The following is a 23,060-nucleotide window of genomic DNA, read 5'->3' on the forward strand; positions in this document are numbered from 1 at the left end:
CGGCGTCCTGCGACTGTCTGTTGCTCTCCTGGATACCGCCTGCTGTCGGCTGTTTCATCCATTGGCTTCTTGTGGACGCCCGGAGCGCCTCAACCGCCATGACTACTACAGTTGCGCGTGTTGCTCCGCTTCATGCCCCTCTGTGTAGCTTGCTTTTCCCTACCTCACGACTGGTTCTAGTCGTTCTCCTGGGTTTGGCTGACCGTGGGTGTCTCCACCAGTCAGCTCCTTGCATGCACCGTTGGCGTTTCCGCCTGTACGACTGCTGCTGCTCTGGGTGAGTGGTTTCACACCATACCCTGTTTTATGCTCTTTGGCACTCCTGCGGGACTGTCTGGAGTCTGTTGGCCTTGGCCGTCTTCACCGTGGACCGTTGTGATTACAGTTGGTGCCTTCGCCTCTTCTGCTGTGGCTTCGGTATGCAAGATATGCTCTGCGTCCTGTTGTCCGCTTTTGCCCACTGTCGTACGTCTGGCATGTCGTCGTCCTCCTGACCTGGTTGAGCCTGGGACTCTTTTGCCCCTTGGCTCGCGGAGTGTGCCGTTGGGCTTAAGCCTCTGTGACCGGTGCACGTGTATGTCGGCATTGCTGCCCTGGGTACAGGACCCAGGTGCTTCCTTCACTGTCCTCGACTGTGGCGCGTAGGTCGACTGCTGCACGTCGTCCCCCCGAGCTCTTGGGCTATGCGTGGACTTGCCATGGGCTGCTTAAGAGTGCCATTGGTGCCGGCACCACTGCAGCTGCGGCTGCTACTGGTATGTTGGAGCGTTACCGCTCCTTCTCCCATTGTTCTTCATGTTTCCCCACTTCATGTGTGGTATATCCGGGGGTCAGGATGCCACTCTGACTGCTACTACTGTACGGGAGTGACCCCACTCCGGGCTCTCCCTTCGAGTTTTCGGTGGCTTACGACTGTTCGCTCTGTTGGCCTCGCTATGGATGGTCTCACATGAGTGCTCTGGGCACCGGTGGGCGTACACGCCCCTACGACTGTGGATTCTGCATCTGGCTGGTTCAGCTTCATGCTCTGCTGTCTGCTGCAGGAGCATCGCAGTTGGCTTGTCATGGGCATCTGCGCCCTGTGTCGCGCACCTTTCCCGCTGGGCCCGGCTTGTTGACGCTTGGACTGTTTACGCGTCTCTGCTGCAGTGGCTGTACCTACTACTGGTTACCCTGCCTGTCCCGCCTGTCTATACCCATGGCCCCTATGTGGCCTTTACTGGTGTTTGGCTGACCGTGACGCTGTGCGCGATGGGTCGACGATCAGGCATTGGCCGGGCTGCAGGAGGCCTCCATCTATGGCCCTGCCGGGTATTGAACCACTTCTGACCGCCCTCCTTGCCTTGCCGGTCAGGGCGTTGATCTGGCGGGGTGCACTGCCCTGACCACTTAGACACGTCGCAGATGAGCTCGTCTGCGAGGTCTATGATGCAGCGCTGCGTACGACGTGCATTGGGTTCTTGATGTCCCATGTCTTGTTGGCCTTCTCTCGGCCCCCATGGACCGTTTTGGGACGCCCCCTGTGAGTTCTCTCTGACTCCTGGTTGCTGGCATTCGCCTGTCTGGCCTGAGTGCCGGGGCAGAGTCACACAAACCTTGGCCGTGGTACGGTGATTGGTTTGGCTTGCGCGACACCCTTGTCGGGGCCTTGCTGGAAGCAGTCTGCTCTCTTCCGGCGGCCCCTATATGTCCCTTTTGGTCCGTCCGCTTTGGGCAAGCCACGACGCGGCTTTTGTGTCGCACCGGCCGTGCAGCCGATGCTGCATGTGGTTTTGTTTCGCTCACGCTGTTGTTCTCGCTGGCATTCGCCTGTCTGGCCTGAGTGCCGGGGCAGAGTCACACAAACCTTGGCCGTGGTCCGGTGATTGGTTTGGCTTGCGCGACACCCTTGTCAGGGCCTTGCTGGAAGCAGTCTGCTCTCTTCCGGCGGCCCCTATATGTCCCTTTTGGTCCGTCCGCTCTGGGCAAGCCACGACGCGGCTTTTGTGTCGCACCGGCCGTGCAGCCGATGCTGCATGTGGTTTTGTTTCGCTCACGCTGTTGTTCTCGACCTGGTGCGCTTCGTCCTGTTCTCGACATGCAGACCCCCGGCCTGGTGTCTCTAGGCGTCGATTTCTGCTTCTGACCAGCGTACTTGCGGGCATTGGAAGTGGAGGCTCTCCTTCCTTGCTCTCCGCCCCTTCCAGGTGTTGGGCATGCCGACCTCGGCATCCCACGTTGTCCCTCTTGGCCTCCGCTTGCTGAGGCCTCTTTGGGTTGGATATGCCGTTATGGCCCCTGCCAGGTCCTACTGTCGCTGACTGCTCTACATTGCGTCTGGCTACCATGTCCGCCTTCGACCCTGGAGGTGGAACTCGCGTCTGTTCCGCTCTGCCCTTGCGCCGTGGAGTCATGCCCACTGCTGCTGCCCTTGCGCGGTGCGGTCGTGCCCACTGCTGCTGCCCTTGCGCGGTGCGGTCGTGCCCACTGCTGCTGCCCTGGACGGTTGGTCTGCGGTGGCAGTCCAACACTGCCTGCGACCTGTGGGCCCCCTGATGATGGCCGTACCTTGGATGAATGTAGGGACTGGCCATCCTGATTGCCCTCAGACGCTCTCTGGCCTGTCTTGCGGTCTTGTGTGGAGCGGGCGGCTCATCTATCATGTGCGCCGCCTTGGGTCCTTGCCCTCTCTGGGCCTGTTACAGCGGCTGCTTTCAGAGGCCGACACTTGTCTGATGGGCATGGGAGCAACTTCCTTATGGGCGTCCAGTGCCCTGTTGTTGACCTTTTCCGTGGTTCGCCTCTTCCATTGTGGCTCCTCCCGTTTGTGGCACCGGGTGGTATGGTACCGCTACGGGGTGGCACAGGTGTCCCCGTCAACTGTTATGCTAACTGCTTACTTGCTGCCCCCTGTGGTTCTCACTCAGGGAGCTCGTGGATCCTTTGGGCCAGGTTACACTGGCTTCCATGTGGCCGTTGGTACGTGCTAGGACGTGTACGGCACGGCCTCCTCGGCATCAGGCTGCACCATTGCCTGGTTTTCTTACTGTTGCCCCACATGTTGCTGTGGTGCTGGCGGTGGCTTCAGGCCGTCTCAGTAGTACTGACGACGGGTAGGCACTCCTCATGACTTTGTTGGTATTGGTCATCCAGTGCTGAAAGCACCGCCTCTGGCGGTCAGAAGGAACGAAATAGAACGAAGGTTATGTATATAACCACGGTTCTATGAGTTCCGGATGACCGCCAGAGCTTGGCAGTCACTCGGAGTGTGTTCGAGAAGATTTGCCAAGACGTCGCTTCCTGGGTTCACCGGTGTCTTAACCCCTGACACGGGGGTCATCGGGTGACGTCACCCAGGTCACGTGTTACTTTGTTGATATTAATTCTCGACCTGCTGATCCGTAAGATGAATATTCAGTGCTGAAAGCACCGCCTCTGGCGGTCATCCGGAACTCATAGAACCGTGGTTATATACATAACCTTCGTTTTCTGTGCCTTTACATCCTGGGCAGGTCATGTAAAACTATTTGTCTACCTTTGTGTCTCTGTCTGTCTTTTCTTTCTTTCTTTCTTTCTTTCTTTCTTTCTTTCTTTCTTTCTTTCTTTCTTTCTGTCTTTCTTCCCTCCATCCCATGTTCTGTAGCTCTGCCTGCTCCAGTGGTGACTCCAGGCCCGGTGACAGAAGACAGCATGAGCTTTGACTTCAGCTATGAGTATGAGGTCAGTACCAGACCATTTGTACCGTAAATACCAAATAATAGCCGGGTTCCAATTAATCACTCATTGATCATACATACAAAAACGAACACAATGCCTTTTGTTGTTGTTATAAAAGAATAATGAGATTTTAAGCCTTTCTATGAGGCTTATATCGTTATACATATATGGGTAACTCATACATAGATATGGTGTCATATGGAACCATACATGCATCTCACCAAGCATCTTGTGTTACGGGTGTAAAGATGAATTGTTATGGAATAACCATTGCATACAAACATGCAATCAATATGCTTCAACAGTTTCATAAAAAAACACAGGTCCAAAGTTTTAATGTATGCTAGGTAGCTCGACCAAAGGTTAAAACAAAACCAAAGAAAAAAAAAATCATAAGTCATCAAAAACCAAGTTGTTGTAACGTGGAAAGGTGGTAAACTCTTATCTGAAAGTGGTATAATGCAGTTAACAGTGATATTGTTTGTGTGATGCCAACAGGTGAAACAGTACGTAGTGGTGTTGTCATGGGCATTTGATGACCATGTGAAGGAAAGCAGAAACTACACCTTCCATGGCAAGACATTCAAAGGTACTTCACTGTCCAATACATCAAAATTGAGTAGACTTTCATGCCAGTGCAGAGATTTCACAGATATTACTTCTCTGCATGCTTGTTTGTGAGTAAGCTTATTCTACGACCCACTCTCCATGTGTGTAAACTAGGCGTAAATCACAACTGCTGCATACATGGTTGTCTTTTCCTATTTCCCAACTCTGCATGCCTTGTTCTGTGCAGCATTGAACCTGACTGCTGTGCACATCCAACAGATGGCAACAAGTAGAGTTTGGCGTAGAGCATTAGTAAACCTCCCTCCCAAAGCCTCATTCAATATCGGTAGCGCTGAGCTATCGGTCTGGACCTTTAGCTCAGCGGTATGGTGCTGTGACTCCCATGCCCGCGGGTTCGAACCCCAAGTTACAAACTAGCCCTGAGTGACGAACTAGCAGAGTTACACATGCATCCCTCTGCATAACGTCATATCAAATAAAACACCTGTGTGTTTGTGCGCAGCGTTGAATCTGACCGCCGGCACGATGTACGAGATGGCAGTGTGGGCCCACACGCGTAGTGGCGACAGCCCCACCACACTGCAGCGGCAAGGGACGGCCGGCTCCCAGCCCCACCCACCTCTCCTCAAGGCCCGCGCACTCAACCAGACCGCCGTAGACTGCAGCTGGAACTCAACCGCAGGACTGGTAAAGAGTGTAGCATGTGTGTGTGTGTGTGTGTGTGTGTGTGTGTGACAGGTGTAAATCACACATTATTGGTTCATAATTCAATTATACTTGCACTATAAGCGATTAAGAGATTCTAGTAGAGATTAGTTAAACTGAACTATTGGGGAGGGGGGTTGCTGCTTGTTGTCAGGGATGGTCAAGTTTGTGAGCAATTTCATCTATACAGACGTATGGTATCTTCTTTTATTATTTTATTTTCTGGTTTTATTCAATACCATATGAACTGTGTATGTGTGTCTGTGTTTGTGTGTGCATGCAGACATACGGTATCTTCTTTGCGACATCGTTCCTGGACTTGTACCACTGGCCTCACAACCAGAGCAGCAACAGCAGCAGCCTCACCGTCACCGTGGATACCGACGAACAGTACCTCTTCCTGGTGAGCCTCCTCTGCTCTTGGGTGACATTTCACCCTAACCACTCTACCATGTCATTTGTTAGGCCCGGGACATGCTTTTATAAAAGATGTTGTTGGGCTTTTTAGGCCTTTATTCATGATAGGATAGGCAGGAAAGCAAGTGGGGAGAGAGACGGGATAGGGTCGGCATAGGAGCCAGGCCGGACTTGAACCCGGGTCGGCGGTGTAGCAGTGCAGCACCCCACCGCCTGAGCCACGGCAGGGCCTAAGCCAGGGACACGCTTACTGCAGGATATGCGTGTGGACACTTCGTGCAGGAACGTGCTGCCATGCAAATTTTATGTCAATTTTACGTGCAACAGAGCACCAGACACAATGTGTACGCAGATGCGCACGTACAGTGCAATATTGGCAGGACCGCGAGGGGCGATCTTCTGAACTTCCTTGTTGAGGTCGCGGTACAGTCAAACAATGATGGAAAATTATTTATGAGAGGCTCGTTGCCCATCTGCCCACTACATGATGCCTCCAGTGTCATGCATTGTGCTCTGATTTTTCTGAAGCAAGTACCAGTATGTGCACTCGGTCGCATGCAGTTGCGTGCGTAAATTGAGGCTCACAGCAAACATGTCCCCAGCCTTAGATTTAAATATTAATTAATATAATTATATTACTATTTAATTATGAGCAGTTCCTCGGGCTGGTCTCTTCTCTAGTCTCATGGTGTTTTCATCATGCCAGTGCCTCAAAATTATTTATTGGATTAAACTTTTATTATTATTTAATAGTAGCATCATTTCATTTGTTTTGACTTAAAGGCACAACAGGTCAATTGTGGCTACAAGGCATCTCTCCAAAGGGACGACAGTTGAAAATGAGCCTTTTGGCTAGCACTATCCCATTTACATCCATCTTTATTAATGTGTGTCCTGTCCTTTTAAATGATTAAATGATTTTAAATGACTTTTTAATTGTTGTCTGAGTGTAGGATTGTACTGCCAAAAGAAGAAATGTAGGCTATTGTTTAAATGCTTTGGGAGACATAGGGCTGCATTGCAGCCTAGTAGTATTTCTGCATAATTCATTTGTAGTGCAGAACCAGTGCTTGTGAATAAAACATCAACATTAGTCTGTGCAAACCTAAAGGACCGTTTTGTGACCGAATCTATGTGCTGCTTAATGAAGACAACTGACCTCAATGATGATGTGCTCTTGCGTATGCTCGCTTGTGTTTGTGCTCTTGTGTATGTGCGTGCCTGCCTGCGTGCGTGTGTGTGCGTGCGTGCGTGCGTGTGTGTTTCTAGGTCCGGGTAATCTCTCCGTACCTGGGCCCTCCCTCCAACTATGCGGTGGTGAAGATGATTCCGAGTGAGAGGCTACCGCCGCGTAACCTGCACCGGGTGCGAGTGGACCAGACCCAGGCCACACTCAAGTGGCAGCCACCCTACGACGCTCCCGCCACTGCACTGGTAATCACGACACTTACCGTGGTTTTCAAACTTTCTTGAATAAAAATGCCCCCTTGACCTCGTTGTAAGTCCATAACTCAACACTTGCAGCCACAAAGTGCACAGGAGATATACAGAACATAGGTGCAAATGACAAGTGGGTTTGGTTTTTTTCAAGTAGTTTTAAGTCTTTCTCTTTTTTTGTAGACGTACGCGATCCACCTGCGCGACACTGTGCGCCGGACGGAGCGCAGCTACAAGCTGACGACGGCCAACAACACGGTGGAGTACAGCCTGAAGGACCTGGAGGCCGGCGGCCACTACGTCATCACCATCAGACTGCGCAACATGAGCAAGGAGGCCAGCTACACCCTCAACACAGGTACACCTCAGATAACACACCTACAGCCAGCTACACCCTCAACACAGGTACACCTCAGATAACACACATACAGTACAGCCAGCTACACCCTCAACACAGGTACACCTGAGATAACACACATACAGACATCTACACCCTCAACACAGGTACACCTGAGATAACACACAGCCAGCTACACCCTCAACACAGGTAGACCTCAGATAACACACATACAGTACAGCCAGCTACACCCTCAACACAGGTACACCTGAGATAACACACAAACAGCTACACCCTCAACACAGGTACACCTGAGATAACACGCATACAGCTACACCCTCAACACAGGTACACCTCAGATAACACACATACAGCCAGCTACACCCTCAACACGGGTACACCTGAGATAACACACATACAGTACAGCCAGCTACACCCTCAACACAGGTACACCTGAGATAACACACATACAGCTACACCCTCAACACAGGTACACCTGAGATAACACACAAACAGATACACCCTCAACACAGGTACACCTCAGATAACACGCATACAGCTACACCCTCAACACGGGTACACCGGAGATAACACATACAGTACAGCCAGCTACACCCTCAACACAGGTACACCTGAGATAACACACATACAGCCAGCTACACCCTCAACACAGGTACACCTGAGATAACACACATACAGCCAGCTACACCCTCAACACAGGTAAGAGGACTACACCTCTACACCTGAGATAGTAAACATATACCATTACAGATGAGGTTAACCCATTGGCGCCTGAGCCCGTTTTTAGAAAAGGTCCCCAATGCCTGAGGATTTTTTGAGATAAGAAAAAATGGTTGGAAACTCCTATGAAAAATTCAATATCTCAGCCTCTGGAACACATAGGGACATGGGACAAATTGCATTTAAAAGGTAAAATCCTCTGCTTTCACGGGATTATGCTCATTCAGCATTAACACTAACACATATTCCTTAAAAAAATCATATCTCATCATCAAATGATTGAAAAAAGTTTCATGTGCTTTCAGGATAATTCTTCATGCTGCTATTTATTATAGGCTATTAGGCTACTAGGCTATTGCTACTGTTACAATAGCCGACTATAACTAAATCATAATGGGCCTAATCATTATTATTATAATTATTAGGCAGTCATTTCTGCCATAAATCGGGGGACATTTGTCGAATAGGCCTACAGCCACTTGCTCTCCCACCGGCGAGTATGGCCGTTGTATTTCTCCAAACGTTATGCAGAGACCGATGAGCAATTTCATCCTATTTTGAGACGGGGCTCCACTTTGAGCTGGATGGCCGTGCGTCTATAATCCGCATGTCTACCGTTCTCTGCCTCACCAGGCTATCACCATATCCGAAAGTTCCTCAGAGAAAATATTGTGAAATAGGCCTATATCTAAAGGACGTGCTTCCTCAAATATTGGCACCTTCGCCAATTGCCCCGAGTGTCGGAGTGAACTTTTAGTAGCCTAACGTCGGGTGCGAAATCTAGCTGACTGTCTATTTGGAAGCACTCACCCACCCCTTCATGCGGCCGCGGCAAATCACACTCCTGCTCTCTATCTAAAGGGTCTTCCATCATATTCCCTTTCCTCGATTAAAATCTCTTCATTACCTTTCAACTGAACATCACGTTCGCTGTAACAGTGTGTCTCGCGAACCACAGCCTTTTTTTTACCTGTGTGAAATGGTACCCACGTCTGCAGAAGCGAGCATGGTTGATTTCATTTGATATTTCTGTCGACGAATCAAACTTTTTTTTTTGCCACATGATCTTTAAAAAATCGAGAACACCCACCTCTTGTGTATTTGAACAAAATATTGTGCAATGCATCTCCCATGCGTCTTGAAAATATTGACAAATCAATCATGTTGCGTTTTGCAACAACCGGCGTCAGGGCCAATGTTGCGTAACGCAACAACCGGCGTCAATGGGTTAAGACAGCTTCACCCTACAATAATTATGATAATAATGATAACCATAATAATACATTTTATTTTAAGCGCCTTCCAAAAAACCCAAGGTCACTGAGAATAAATAAAGCAAAGAAAAAATAATTTGTAACAGAAAAATGGATACAGAGCTGTTCAGTTGTTGACGTGTGTGCGTGTGTGTACATGTGCGTGTGTTCCTCAGTTCCCCTGCCAGCACCTGAGGCCCTAAAGATCCTGAATGAGCAAGATCACATCATCCTCTTCTGGAAGAGTCTGGCCGTCAAGGAGAAGACCTTCAACGAGAGCCGGGTAAGGACCCAATCACTTGTCTAGAACTGCACAGTTAATCAAAACGTATTTGATTTGGTTGGATTCTACAAAACATATTTTTTTCCCCATAATGCAGTGCATGACATCACGTTGGGGACTGGAAAACCAAGATTTTGTAAACTCTCTACTGAAGGGGATTCCCTAATGTGACATCATCACTAAATTCAGTTTTTTTGTTTTTTTTAAATGTTAATACATGGATTCTAAGGTCCTCTGCATATCGGTTCTGACAGCACTGCAAAGCACTTTCGCTTTCAAAGCAATTCCGACCCCCGCAGACAATTTCAACATAGCAGAGCATGGATAGTCAATGGGCAGCTCCGACAAAATAGAACTCATCCTTATTCGCCAGCTGATGTCCATGGACATCGGCGCCAATGTGTGGGGCTGTATTGAAAACTATGGAATTGAACTTTGGCGGAGCAGTGCTCACACCATTTCAGAGGATTTTCCATGGTACACATTGTATCTTGAGTGCTTTAAGTACCTATTAATCATCATTGGTGGTTAACCTGCACAAATGTAGTTTATATATAAACGTAGTTGTGGAGGAAGTCCGAGAGTGATTGACAGCTGTCATTACTAGCCCCCGCCTTCGCACAAATTTTAAATCCCTCCTTCCCTCCTTCGCTCGGCATGTGCGAAGGCTGTCCGAATTGTCCCACCACCTCCACCTACTCCTCCATTTCACTAGATCACCCAGCTACATTTCCCCTATACTTAAGGTAAGCGGATCTCATCCAGCATGATCTCCGTTTAAAGCACCCCAGAACCGAGGCCAGCTAACATGCCAAACATGCCTATTGCCCATGCCTACTGTACTCGAGGGTAAACTGGTGAACCACCTCGTAAAGCTTCTCTCTCCCACCTACCCCAACAGGGCTACGAGGTGCACATGTATGACAGTGTGACCAACGCCACCACGTGCCTGGGCAACACCACGGAGACCTTCCTGCGCATCAGCAACCTGCTGGCCCAACACAACTACACCTTCTCCGTCCGCGCCCGCTGCCTCTTCAACGGGCAGCTGTGTGGAGAACCGGCACTGCTGCTGTACAACGAGCCCGGGGAAGACGGAGGTGAGACACAGTTTTCCAGCTTGGAGCAGGCGTCACTCTTAAATACTTTGATTGTGAGGGTGCTGGCTCAAATGCTCAGCTCCATTTTTTTAAGAAAGAGGCCACACCTTCCATATCATGTTTTTTTTTTAGTAATGCATTTCAGCGTGTGCCTTCCTCAGTGCACACTGAAGGTGGCAATAGCGAACATATGGCAGACATACAGTGTAGTTGCACCTGAGTTGCTCCTGCTGCTGCTACACCTGTATGTTCACAAAAAACTCAACTTTAATGTCCTCTGCTTAGGTTCCAGTAACAAGTCCCAGTCTGGGCGGTCGGGGGACATGGCGGCCATCGTGGTCCCTGTGCTGTTCCTGCTGTTGCTGGGTCTGTGTGGGGGTCTGCTGGTGCTGTACCTGAGGCATCGCCGCCTGCAGCACAGCTTCACCGCCTTCGCCAACAGCCACTACAGCTCACGCCTCGGGGCAGCCATCTTCTCCTCGGGCGACGAGCTGGGTAAGAGGAGGACAAGTGTGTGTGGGTCTGTGTGTATGTGATGAGGGTTGATGTGTGTGTACGTTAGAGGACAAGTGTTTGTGTGTGCGTGTGTGTGTATGTGATGGGGATTGGTGTGTGTATGTGATAGGGATTGGTGTGTGTATGTGATAGGGATTGGTGTGTGCGTGTGCGTGTGAGCGTGCGTGTGCGAGTCAGAGACCGTATGTGTGTGTGCATGCTTCTTGCAGTGACGGAAAGTAGGTCCAGTGCTGTTGTTATCATTCATTTTTTAGGTGCTCTGTGTTTAAACTTTTTAAAGTCTATTGATGTGAACAAACTTAATCAATGTATTTATTTATTTATTTCATTGTTGTTTTTTAATATGTCATGTTAAAATTCATTTCCCATGACCCATGACGATTGGCCATAAAATAGCCACAGCTGCTAAAGCGGTGAAAACAAACAAATGTTCCTTGTGGAAGTCTGATCTGATCTCCTGTGCTCTTCCTCCTTCCTCAGGTGACGATGATGAAGATGCTCCCATGATCAGTGGCTTCTCAGATGACGTTCCCATGGTGATAGCGTAGCAGGGACACCCCCCTCCCCCTTCTACTCTACTTCCCCTTCCTCCTTCCACTCCTACTCCTCCTCAATATCATACTGTACAATAATGTACCATGCACACATACACACACTCACACACTCATATAAACACACACACACACACACACACACACACACACACACACACACACACACACACACACACATTCTACAATACCGCACCCCCTATACTCTGGGTGCATGTGCCAAGTGGTTAAACATACAGAGGGGGAGCTGCAAAAAAAGAAAAAAATACCCTCCCATCAACCAATCAACCAAACACCCCGCCAGAGGCTGTTTACAGGCGCAGGAGAAAAGGGAGACAAAGAAGAAGCGTGGAAAGAAAGAAAGCAAGAAAGAATATTTTTAAAAGAAAAAAAAAAACGTAAGATGCACTTTTTTTGGATGCGCAATAAATTATTTTTTTATATGGGTGATGGACATTCTGGGGGACACAAGAAGCTGAAACTGTGAAGGAAAAATAATTTTAGTGTGTCAGGGACGATGAAAAAAATAATCCCTGTTGTACTATAACGTGATTCTGTGTTAAGAACCATGCATAGGCTTAAAGCCACGCTTAGTAAATAGATAACGGAAGAAGCAACACGTCACAGAGACGTAGAGAAGTAGAAGCAGAATGACAAAACCCAAAAATTTCATTTTATGAATGTACAGTGGAGAAAAAGACATGAATACTTTGTGAAAAGGGAAATGGGTATGTTACATGTTGTTGGCACTCAGTACTTGCACAGATTTAATTGTTTTATAAGTTCTTTAAAAAATGTATCACTGTGTGTCAGTAATGTAGACATAACCTGAATTTACCTATGGTACCTTGTAAGAATCTGTGTTTTTAGATTTGTGGGTTCCCAGTATGACGTGACTTACATTATGCAGGTGTGATGAACTGTTACTTTTTTTCTTTCTTTTTGCTGTTGTTGAGACTGCGTGAGTGAGCGAGAGAGGATAAAAAGCTGAGAATTAGGGGCAAAGAGACTCTTGTCTAGTCGCATGCTTTGATGAATTTTGGCTATAGATGATCATTTTGGTACTTCACATAAATTGCCAGTACTTACAGAAGTTAGCGGTCAGGAACCTTAAGAAAGATAACAGAATTAAAATAATAATGATAATAATAATAATAATAATCATGAAATTGTGTAGGCCTGTAATGAGGTCTCTGAAAAATAATTGTTTACTCAAAAAATGCTGTGCATATCTTAATCTCTTAGCTTGGAATGGCTTGCTTAGGTTCACATTCAGGGGATCATTTCATCGATCTCATCGGTACATGCAAGTTCTTTCGAGTTTAGATTTAAAATTTTAATAAAATTTAAAACATGTTATTAATATTGTTGGGCCATAGCTAGCCTACCTTAGCCTAGTCTAGCCTGTTAGCACCTCTCAGTAATGGCGTGAGGTGCGTGCACATAGACATAGATTAGTCTATGCCTATGTGCGTGCAGGCCAGTGATGGTAGGTGTTGCCATAGCAATGTTCTCAGGGCACTGGTAGGTCAAACAGACGTCACAAGGTCACACAGAGTGGCCAATCAGAGCTCTGGACAGACTTCCTTTTAGAATCCACCCTTAAGTTCGTTTGGTGGTACATAGGTCAAAAGAATTCAGACAGGAAAATACAATGCAGTTTGAGAGGCAAAAATGGTGAAAATCTTGACAAAGAGCCGGTCCTTAAGACATGATGTGATGATTGGACAAGTGGTAGTGTTTGCTGGAAGAAACTGCACTCTTCTAGTCTATACTATATCAGTTACATGGTATGTCTGACATGATCACTTGTTCACTTGAGTTTGTAGTGCACTATAAAGGATGTGTTCCATTGTTTTGAGCCCTACATAGTGCATACTATAGTGAGCATGTCAGACTCCGCCCCACTTCCTCCACAACCAATCCCACAATTCCCTCTGCCCAATCAACTGGATGTGTCTGATGATGTTTTATTATTTTTGTTTCCTTTCTACTTTGTGTTCAATGAATGTATTCAAACAGGCAGTTCTTTTTCCCTGTTTGGGGTGAAGTTTATCGTCCTTTTTTTAATGTTTTCTTCCTCTTAAAACAATATCACTGGAACCTCACCTGGAAGATTCATCCGTGAAGTCAGTTTCTAGGAACTGATAAGGTATCCACGAGGACCTTTTATTCCAACCAGCTTAGTGTCCACTAGTGTTAGGCAGATAGACCACCCCTTGTCTTTATTGTGTAGCCGGGTCAAAGACGTGAAAAATGTCATTGTCATTCAGTGTAACGGATGCCTTCTGCTGACTGTAACTGTAAAAAACACGACTCTTTTTATTTATTTGTTACAGGGAATTCATGGAAGCCTCGGCTGTCATCCATTCACTTGAAACAATTTTAAAATCATGTTTTTTTGCAGTTACAGTCAGCGGAAGTTGTCTGTAACACTGAATGACAAAGACGTCTTTGACCCAGCCGTCTCTCAAGCAGATGTGCACTTGTCCCTCCTCCGAGAAGGCCCAGACCCAATGAGAACTCATCCTACAGTGGCTCTGTGCTTTTAATTGGCCAACTCTGTTGCAGGGTCAGTTGCTCATTGGAGGTTATAGTTGTTACGTTTTTTTGTTTGTTTGTATGTTTTTTTGTCAATGTTCCTTTTTATTCCTCATTATTTTCCTTTGTCATGTTCTATTTTGTTTGTATATTCAGTTGGTTGTGGCCTTAAAATCAACAGAAGAATTCAAAATATTAGTGACAGATTCTAGATGGACAATTGATTTTCTCTCTATTTTTTGCTTTTGATCTGTTTGTTATCCTTTCTCCGTCTTTGGTTTGCCACTTATGCCTTACAGAAACATATTAAGCTAGAGGTATGTACCTATGTATGGAAGTATGTATGTATGTATCTTTTTTGTCACTTGTAAATGTCAAACACGTGCACACACAGTACACAAATACACTGAACTTATAGGACTGGAGGCTCAGAGAAAAAAGAGATGTTAAAATTTGCAGACAGAACAGTTAGTCCCGAAAATCTTAACTACTGTGGGCTAGCCTTTTCACCTGTCTCCAAACTGAGCCATTTGTGACCTCGTTTTCCCCCCTATTCCTCATGTCTCCTTTTTTGTCAGTTTAATTTTTTTAAAGCTTATACAGCAAGTTGGTTACATACTGTATGTATATGTTGCTTCAGGAGTCACATATTTTAATCTTGTCAAATAGAATGCGTATGTTTCTTTGCACACAAAATGGCACGTCAAATTCACCACATTCTCCTTTATTGTGTTTTTATTCAGAAGGAGTGATGCATCAGGAAAGGACAGAGATGTTCAGAGATGTTTTTGAACCACTTATGCTGAAATAAACTGTAAAACTGTATCGCTTATGCTTCTTACTGCTGCTGTGATGTGTGACTGAATTGCTGTGACTGAATTTCCTTTTTAGCCTATTTTAATATTATTGTTATTGTTAGGGCTCAAGTACTTGTCACACCTACAAGGGTTTGACAAACCTTCAAACATTCAACCTTCAAACATTCAGTATAATTTGCAGCAAGTAGACTAGTAAATTCTAGGGTTGAGCCAACCGGGCCGTTTCCCAGGGCGACATCCAAGAGGGGACGGCACCATTGTGGCACTCTGTCCCTGACGACATGGCGAAAATCACTAATTAGTGCTACTAAGAGGATATTTCCATGCCATTACCACACTAGCCAAAATAACATGCCGTTAGTGGGTTATAAGGGTTTTTATTGCCGGGCAGTGGGGATGGGGGTGCAAGTCATTGTAGGATCTACTGTGGGTAAACTAGATGAGCCCACCCAGCAGCTTTGCCTATGGTGCCGTTTCAGACGATACATTTCAATCTCACTTGCCAGACAAGCTGTCAGGTAAATTTGGCCTACATTGACACTCATTCAAGAACCCCACAGATGTTGTGTCAGATATGTTGGAAACAATTCATTTGAAAGTGGTCTACATAGAGGTGCCATGGATATTCTGGATGTCATAACAGTAATTTGATCAGATTTGGTTTTGGAATCTCAAGTTGTCTTTGTTTAGTTGTATGACAAGACAAAAAAAACTAATCTAAGCATCTATATTGTGCAATTAATGTTCTTCTTATGATGGTTACATGACACCCTTATGTAGACACCCCCCAAAGAAAGTGTTACCAATAGAGCAGTTATTGACATTACTGATTGCAGGCAGGTGATTGTCAACTTCACTAGAGACACTGAGTTGCAGTTGAAACAATGCAATGTAAACCATACAGTATAATATTGTATTATAAGGGCCTTTCCTGAAATTAGGTCATAAAGTACTGCTTTAAATGACCGCTTTCCAGAGAATAACTGAAGAGGCAGCATGCAGTATGTAACCAGAACCATCCCCCAAACCGCCCCCAGGTCTGCGTGCGTGCGTGCGTGCGTGCGTGCCCGCTATAGTATATGTATGCTTGTGTGTGTGTGGGTGTGTGCATATGCAACACATCACATGACACCAGCCCTTTTGTAGGTCAAGGCACTGGCAGCGCTTTCATTGCATCTGATACTGGAATTCATCTCTTCAGGTGACAGTTTATCGGACTCCTCACGCAGCAGGTCTGTATTGCTCTGCACACACGGCGCGAGAGGAAAGAGGACGTACTTTGATGCTGCCGTGCCGGAAGATTCTCAGGGAAGGAGACAAAAGAGTGGGGGGTGGAGTGCACTTTCCTGACCTCTAGTGGCTGGCTACGGTATGAAAGTTATGTGACGCGGAGTCCTTTTTTTCCCCCACCCATCATGCCATTGTTGTCCTGTCCTCCCACTCACCCGCTGGTCTCATACCTGCCCTACATTCAGCCACAGAGTCTCCAGGTGAACAAAAGGCGTGTTGTCTCTGATCAGTGGGATGCCTTGTGCTGAAATCCCCTCTCCGCATCTCTGACTCTGAGCATGCCCAGTTGAAGGTCCCGTGGGACTTTGCTGGTGCCTGGTGGGGCTAAGGTGCGGGTTACACGTATGTGGATATTTTCAAATACGGATATTTTTTTGTTTGTTTAAGTGTAAATGCGACATGTGGATAAAACTAAAAAGTCCATTGTGACAGGTGCATTTCAGCCCTCTAAATGGAATATTTGTTTTAAAAACAGTTTTGAAATGCACATTCTAAAACTGTGTTTACGTGTAAACGAGAGGCCACAACCAATGTGAAATATAATAATCACAAATAGCCACATATGTATAAAAGGCTTCTAAAAGTATCTGAAGGATCACGCTCACTCTTAGCTGCCCGTGTGCTGCTACTGACCTTACTACATGCATCCCCTTGTATCACCTTTTGAACAGTGAAGAAATATCCTGAGATGGAAAGTGAATACATTTAACTGGAGTGACTTGGTTTCCATGTGACTTTGCAGAAACGACCCCATTCCCTACACCTGCTCCCCTCATAATACTGATCAATACATGTATTGGTAAGTGACTCTCAATGAATTTTGATGGCTTAAACCAGGGGCTCCCAACCTCTTCTAACTTGGGGCCCACTATACATTTTCACAAATGTTTGTGGCCCACAATTTATAACACACACTTTCCAAAATGTACCAAAACCATCCATTGCACAACAGTCATTTTGCATAGCTGTGAGCACAACTCACTGCTTTACACACAATTTCCAAATTATGAAGACAGCGAAATGACATCTTTGTGAGAAGAGAAACCAAGAGGAAAAGTGTGTTTTCTGTCTAGTGGTTGCAATGAGTGCCAGTAATGTGATGGTTGTGTGCTTGTGGTGGCTCAAGTGGTAGAGAAGCCTGCTTGGCAAGGCTGCAGGTTCAAGCCCCACTATGTCTGATCCCATCGATGTGTCCTTGACCAAGATGTGCCTACTTAACCCCAAGTTGCTCCTGCTGGCAGGGCTGTACCTTGCGTGGCAGCCACTGCCACTTTTGTGTGAATGTGAATGGGAGGCACACAATGTACAATGTGTAATGTTGACACCTTAATTTCCCCCTGGGATCAATAAACGATACTCTACTCTACTCTACTCTACTCTACTATGTAAAGTGCTTTGAGTGTTCGAGGAAGAGGAAAGGCGCTAGGCCTATATAAATGTAATTTAACAATCTGATACAAAGATATTTCAATTTGCAACTTTGAGAAGAGTTAAGCAAACCGTGTTATGATTTGCAATGTATCGACACAGTTTTGTTCATTTGATGTGAAGAGTTCAAAAACAAAAAAGAACTTAAGTGATCAGAGAAAAACTATAAAAGGAATTGCCGCCTATCGCCCAATCTCGGTTGTGCAGCCTGTGAGTTCAACATGGGTATCACTATTCAGAGGTGGGAGCAGGGCATAAGAGGCAAAGCAGGTATGTGGCACAATGGCAGACACAGCAGCCACTGAAAGCTTTCTCTTTTAAAGAATCGCTGTCCTTGTTAGATGGACATTGCAGTACACTAACACAGCCTTGAAGCGTTTTTCAAGCTCTTTGTATCCCAAAGCACAGGGAAGATCTCCTCGTCAAAAAAAGCCCAAAAGCCATTCTTGTTTCTGTTAGCGATAAAGGTCCTTTTCAGCAAGCACCTTATCTCCATCTTGGATGCTTACAGTACCTGCATGTGAATGAGTACGGTAACTCTCTCTCTCTCTCTCTCTCTGTCTCTGTCCTTCTCTCTCTCTGTCTCTCTCTTTCTCTCTCTCTCTCTCTCTCTCTGAAAAAGGATGTGGGCATGTGATGTGAGGACAAACACAAGAAGACGCAAGGAAGAGGAAAAAAGGGAGAAAGGGAAAAGAAAAAAAGGATGGTGATTGAGCACGGATATGTGAAGTGAAGACAAACCAGGGGAGTGGAGATTGGCACCAACGCTGTAAAGCTATCCTTTCCCCTCGGTTGCTGCTGCTGCTGCTGCTGTGTGTGTGTGTGTGTGTGTGTGTGTGTGTGTGTGTGTGTGTGTGTGTGTGTGTGTGTGTGTGTGTGTGTGTGTGTGTGTGTGTGTGTGTGTGTGTGTGTGTGTGTGTGTGTAGGGAGTGGAGATTGGCACTAGTGCTGTAAAGCTATCCTTCCTATCCCCTCGGCTCACAGGCCTCCAGGGGCCGTCAATGCTGCCTTTGTCTGCCGTTTGAAGGCCAAGCCTTGGCTGTGTGTGTGTGTGTGTGTGCGTGCGTGCATGTGTCTACCGGTATGTGTCTATGAGTCTCTCTCTCTCTCTCTCTCTCTCTCTCTCTCTCTCTCTCTCTCTCTCTCTCTCTCTCTCTTTGTGTGTGTGTGTGTGTGTGTGTGTGTGTGTGTGTGTGTGTGTGTGTGTGTGTGTGTGTGTGTGTGTGTTTCCCTGCCCTCTTCTAAGCTGCCCCCAGGAAACTGTACAGGCTGGAGGTTTGACACAGGCGCTCTGCCTCATGCTGTAGGTGGGGAGAGGGGTGATCCCATGGGCCCCTGGGCCAGACACGGAGAAAGGCCCCCTCAATGGTTGTTGCGAGTTTACCAAACAAGGTTTCAGTCCAGATGTGAGAGTCTATGTTGTTGGGGTTTTAGGGGGTTTGTTCCCTGAGAAAATGTGAAAATGTTGTTAAAAGTGTGATTTTAATGCAATATGAGAATGGAAATAGAGTTTTTGGACTTCAGGGGCCCCTCGACTCTTGGGCCCCTGGGCCTGGACCCGGTTGGTCTATGCAGTAACCTGTCCCTGAGTAAAGGAGACTCTTTAGTCTTCCACCTGACTGGCAACATTTCTCTGATCCCCTCTGAGTGTTTTGATATTTTGGCCATTCACCAATCCCCTGTGCACATGTTCCCACACACTCACTCTCACACACACATGCACACACACACAGACACTAGGCATGCTTACAGGTGCATACACACACAAACACATGCAGGCCTATTGCCACACACACACATACACACACGCACACACGCATACACACACACAAACGTTAATGAGTATGATGGCACGCATGCATGCACACACATTCACGCACGCACGCACGCACGCACGCATGCATGCACGCACGCACGCACGCACGCACACACGCACGCACGCACACACACACACACACACTTGTCACTTGGGGTGCATCACATGCTTCCTGATAGGTGGGTACGTGTACACACACACACACACACACACACACACACACACACACACACACACACACACACACACACACACACACACACACACACACACACACACGCTGGTGGGTTCGTGACCACACACACTTAGACACATACTACATGCATACTTGCTGATGGGTGTGTACAGTACGCACTGGATACTGTATCCCTGCTAACCAGTCAGCAGTAACTGTATAGCAATGTGCGTCAGCAGGGCCAGACTAAAGATGGGCTGGAGTCCCTAGGCTACAGGTTGATGGAGGCCCCCAAAGAAAGCAAATTTCACAGCAAAATGACATTGCCAGCGTCATATTCCGAGCTAGGGATTAAGAATAACATATATGAAGAAGATTCATTTTTCAACGCTGCATCTTGTCACAGTTCTGCACCCCACACTTCAACCCCCACTCTGGCCAACCAGGGGCCCCTAGCTGGTAGGGAACCCTTGGCTGCAGCCATTTAAAGCCTGTGCGTTTATCCGGCCCTCTACGTCAGCGTCAGCCGTCATGGGTCTTGCTGAGGAACCAGAGACTTCATTTAATGAAATGAATTTGACAACTGATCATGTTCACAGAGGAGGGAAAAGTGACCAGGGGGGAGTATTCCAGAAAACATGGAAGTCTTCCTGCAGTTACCAGAGATCATTGCGCAGAGAAAGATGGATCACTGTGGTGGCATTGATGAAGTATGGCAACGTGTCTCCCACAGGCGCCATCTTGCTAGCCTGATTGGCAGACAGCAGCTGGTGAGCGTTAAGGTGCATGTAATTCATTTGACAGCTTTTTGACATCTGTCAAAAATTGGCAGTTGGATGGATGAGGTGGAATCAGAGACGACTGATGAGGAAAAGACAGCTCATAAGCAGTCTCTTCAGGAATAAACATGACGTCATATGACATTCTCAGCCACTATGTCTATGAGCTGCCATGTCCATGTGCTGCCTTTGGAAAAGTAGATTGGAGTAGAGTAGAGAAATTGAGGTTTATTTATTAATCCTGAAGGAAATTAAGGTGTCCAGTAGCATACATGAATAAATACATAACATAGATTGCACATTATAGATATTGCACATAATATTAACCATACACATATAGCACACACTTGCATACATTTAGCCAAAGGCAGATCACACACACACACACACACACACACACACACACACACACACACACACACACACACACACACACACACACACACACACACACACACACACACACACTCAAACATACACAAACACACACACCCGTACACACACAGCTATGGTTGGTAATGATAAGTACAAGAGTGGTTCATCACATGTGCCATAGCTGAGTGGTGCAGAGTGCAGAGCATCCATGTAGTGAAAATGTCTCCAAAGTGTTCAAGAAGTGTCCAGAAGTACAGGAGTGCATTGGTGACCTTTCTTACCTTTTTGACATTATTTGGTGGAATGTTTGGTTGGCTTATAAAATGGCATGCACGCTGTACTACATCAATGTTTCCCAACCTTTTTTGTCTTGTGTACCCCCAAGCCTTTTCATTGTGCCATGAGTACCCCCTAAGCCAAGTTCTATATCGCTTTCTCCATCCCAATGTAACTAAGCTCCATATGTTTGTTAAAGTGTGAGCAACATAATCTCCTAAAATTCCGTAAAATGGACACAGATTTTTGGGACATGAAATCTGTGTCAGTTTCACGGATTTTGCCAAATTCCGTGCCCCTGGACACAGAATTGTTTTCAGAATAGTTGGAAGTGCTTTCTCTATAGTCCCACAGCTCTGTTTCCAGTATTGTGTTTTCTCAGGATTTTTCCTTTTTTTTCTCAAAAAACCCTTCTTACCGACAGGTTAGGGTTAGGAATTGTTTTGGTCTGGGCACAGCTAGTATTATTTCGTCTATTACTTGAATTTGATAGCTTATCAACCAACTGGAAAAGGTATTTCTCAAAAATATGTCTTTACTGACTGGTTAAGGTTAGGGATTGTTTTGGTCAGGGCACAACTTAAATTGCTATAGCATTATTTTGTTTAGGATTAGCATTTGGTATCTATTTTCTAATGATGGACTGCTGTGGGAATATAGAAAGCACTTCCGTGTCTCAATCACCGAAAACAATTCCATGTCCAGGAGCACAGAACTTTGGCAAAATCCGTGCAACTGACACGGATTTCATGTCCCAAACATCCGTGTCCATTCCACAGAATTCTGAGAGATCAGGCTGGTGTGAGCCATCTTACACCACTCAACGATGTGGTGAATCTACTAGCAGAAGAGACCTTTGCAGAATAACAATTGACATATACACCTGATGACATTTGCTTTCATTTCAGCGTGGAGCTCAACAGTGTGCACCAGTCCAGTAAAGATATTTGGCCTTTAACATGACTCGGGGTAGGCTATTTCTTGACTACTGTATGCCCCGAAGAAGATCACATGTCTCTACAGCATTTTCTTATTAAAAAATATTTTTAGGGCTTTTTTTGCCTTTGTTGTGTAATAGGCCATGGAAGATGTTGACAGGAAGCAAGTGGGGAGAGAGACGGGGAATTAAGGGTCGGCAACTGAGTGCACCCAGGTTTGGGTCCGGGTCGATCGCCTTCTCTCCCAGCCCCACCCCATCTCTCTCGCAAAAAAAATGGTTTCTCTCCTTTTTTATGATCCAGGTTACAAAGGGTCGGCACGTCTAAGGCAAAAGGGTTAAAGGAGCGTCATCATAGGAAGGCTGAAGGTCGGCCGGTGACATTGCTTTGTCAGTGGGAATCCGGGCACCGGTGACAAAGACAAATGGCTGTTCGCTCGGAAAGTGACATGTCATTAAAATCCCCGGCTTGGGTAAGCGGTGGCACGCCCGGTGCCAAGAAGACACATTCATTTGTGGCCTCGCCTTCTGCTCCCCTCTCATTATAGTTGCATGGAGTTCAAACTCCTCTATCTCCTCTAGCACACATACACACACACACACAAACACACACACACACACACGTACACCCCCCCCCCCACACACACGCAACCTCGCACGCACACACACACACACACACACACACACACACACACACACACACACACACACACACACACACACAAACACCATTTTGTCGCTTGGGGTGCATCATATTTCATCTGTATGATGGCAGAACTTCCTATGACAGGACAACAGAACACCGCATTTTAAAACAAAGAAGGATAGGTTGGAGACAAGAATGACAAACTTGAACCAGAGTGTTTTAAATTGAATTTTTCTTTTATCACAGTGCTCGACGGAGCTCAGTGTTCCCAGAAAGAATTACAGTATTTGAAATTCCTGTCAGTCAGTTAGTCAGTTGCATTGGTGACGTTGACTATCTATCAGTCAGATGAATGAATTAATTTTATTCTATT

General features: G+C 46.5%; 1 protein-coding gene across 1 annotated transcript in view; it reads left to right on the top strand.

The window, feature by feature from the left end:
- Positions 1-14,972, top strand: part of sorl1 (sortilin-related receptor, L(DLR class) A repeats containing) — a 102,783-nt gene extending 87,811 nt beyond the window's left edge. Inside the window, exons 39-48 of the mRNA XM_063207424.1 lie at positions 3,623-3,699; positions 4,195-4,285; positions 4,769-4,953; positions 5,255-5,374; positions 6,658-6,822; positions 7,009-7,183; positions 9,333-9,439; positions 10,341-10,539; positions 10,825-11,034; positions 11,536-14,972. Of these exons, the coding sequence (XP_063063494.1) occupies positions 3,623-3,699; positions 4,195-4,285; positions 4,769-4,953; positions 5,255-5,374; positions 6,658-6,822; positions 7,009-7,183; positions 9,333-9,439; positions 10,341-10,539; positions 10,825-11,034; positions 11,536-11,603 (1,397 nt within the window). The 3' untranslated portion in view covers positions 11,604-14,972. The remainder of the gene's footprint in view (positions 1-3,622; positions 3,700-4,194; positions 4,286-4,768; positions 4,954-5,254; positions 5,375-6,657; positions 6,823-7,008; positions 7,184-9,332; positions 9,440-10,340; positions 10,540-10,824; positions 11,035-11,535) is intronic.
- The last annotated feature ends 8,088 nt before the right edge of the window (positions 14,973-23,060 follow it).

The sequence above is a fragment of the Engraulis encrasicolus genome, chromosome 9 (assembly GCF_034702125.1).
Source record: "Engraulis encrasicolus isolate BLACKSEA-1 chromosome 9, IST_EnEncr_1.0, whole genome shotgun sequence".
Classification (NCBI taxonomy): domain Eukaryota; kingdom Metazoa; phylum Chordata; class Actinopteri; order Clupeiformes; family Engraulidae; genus Engraulis; species Engraulis encrasicolus.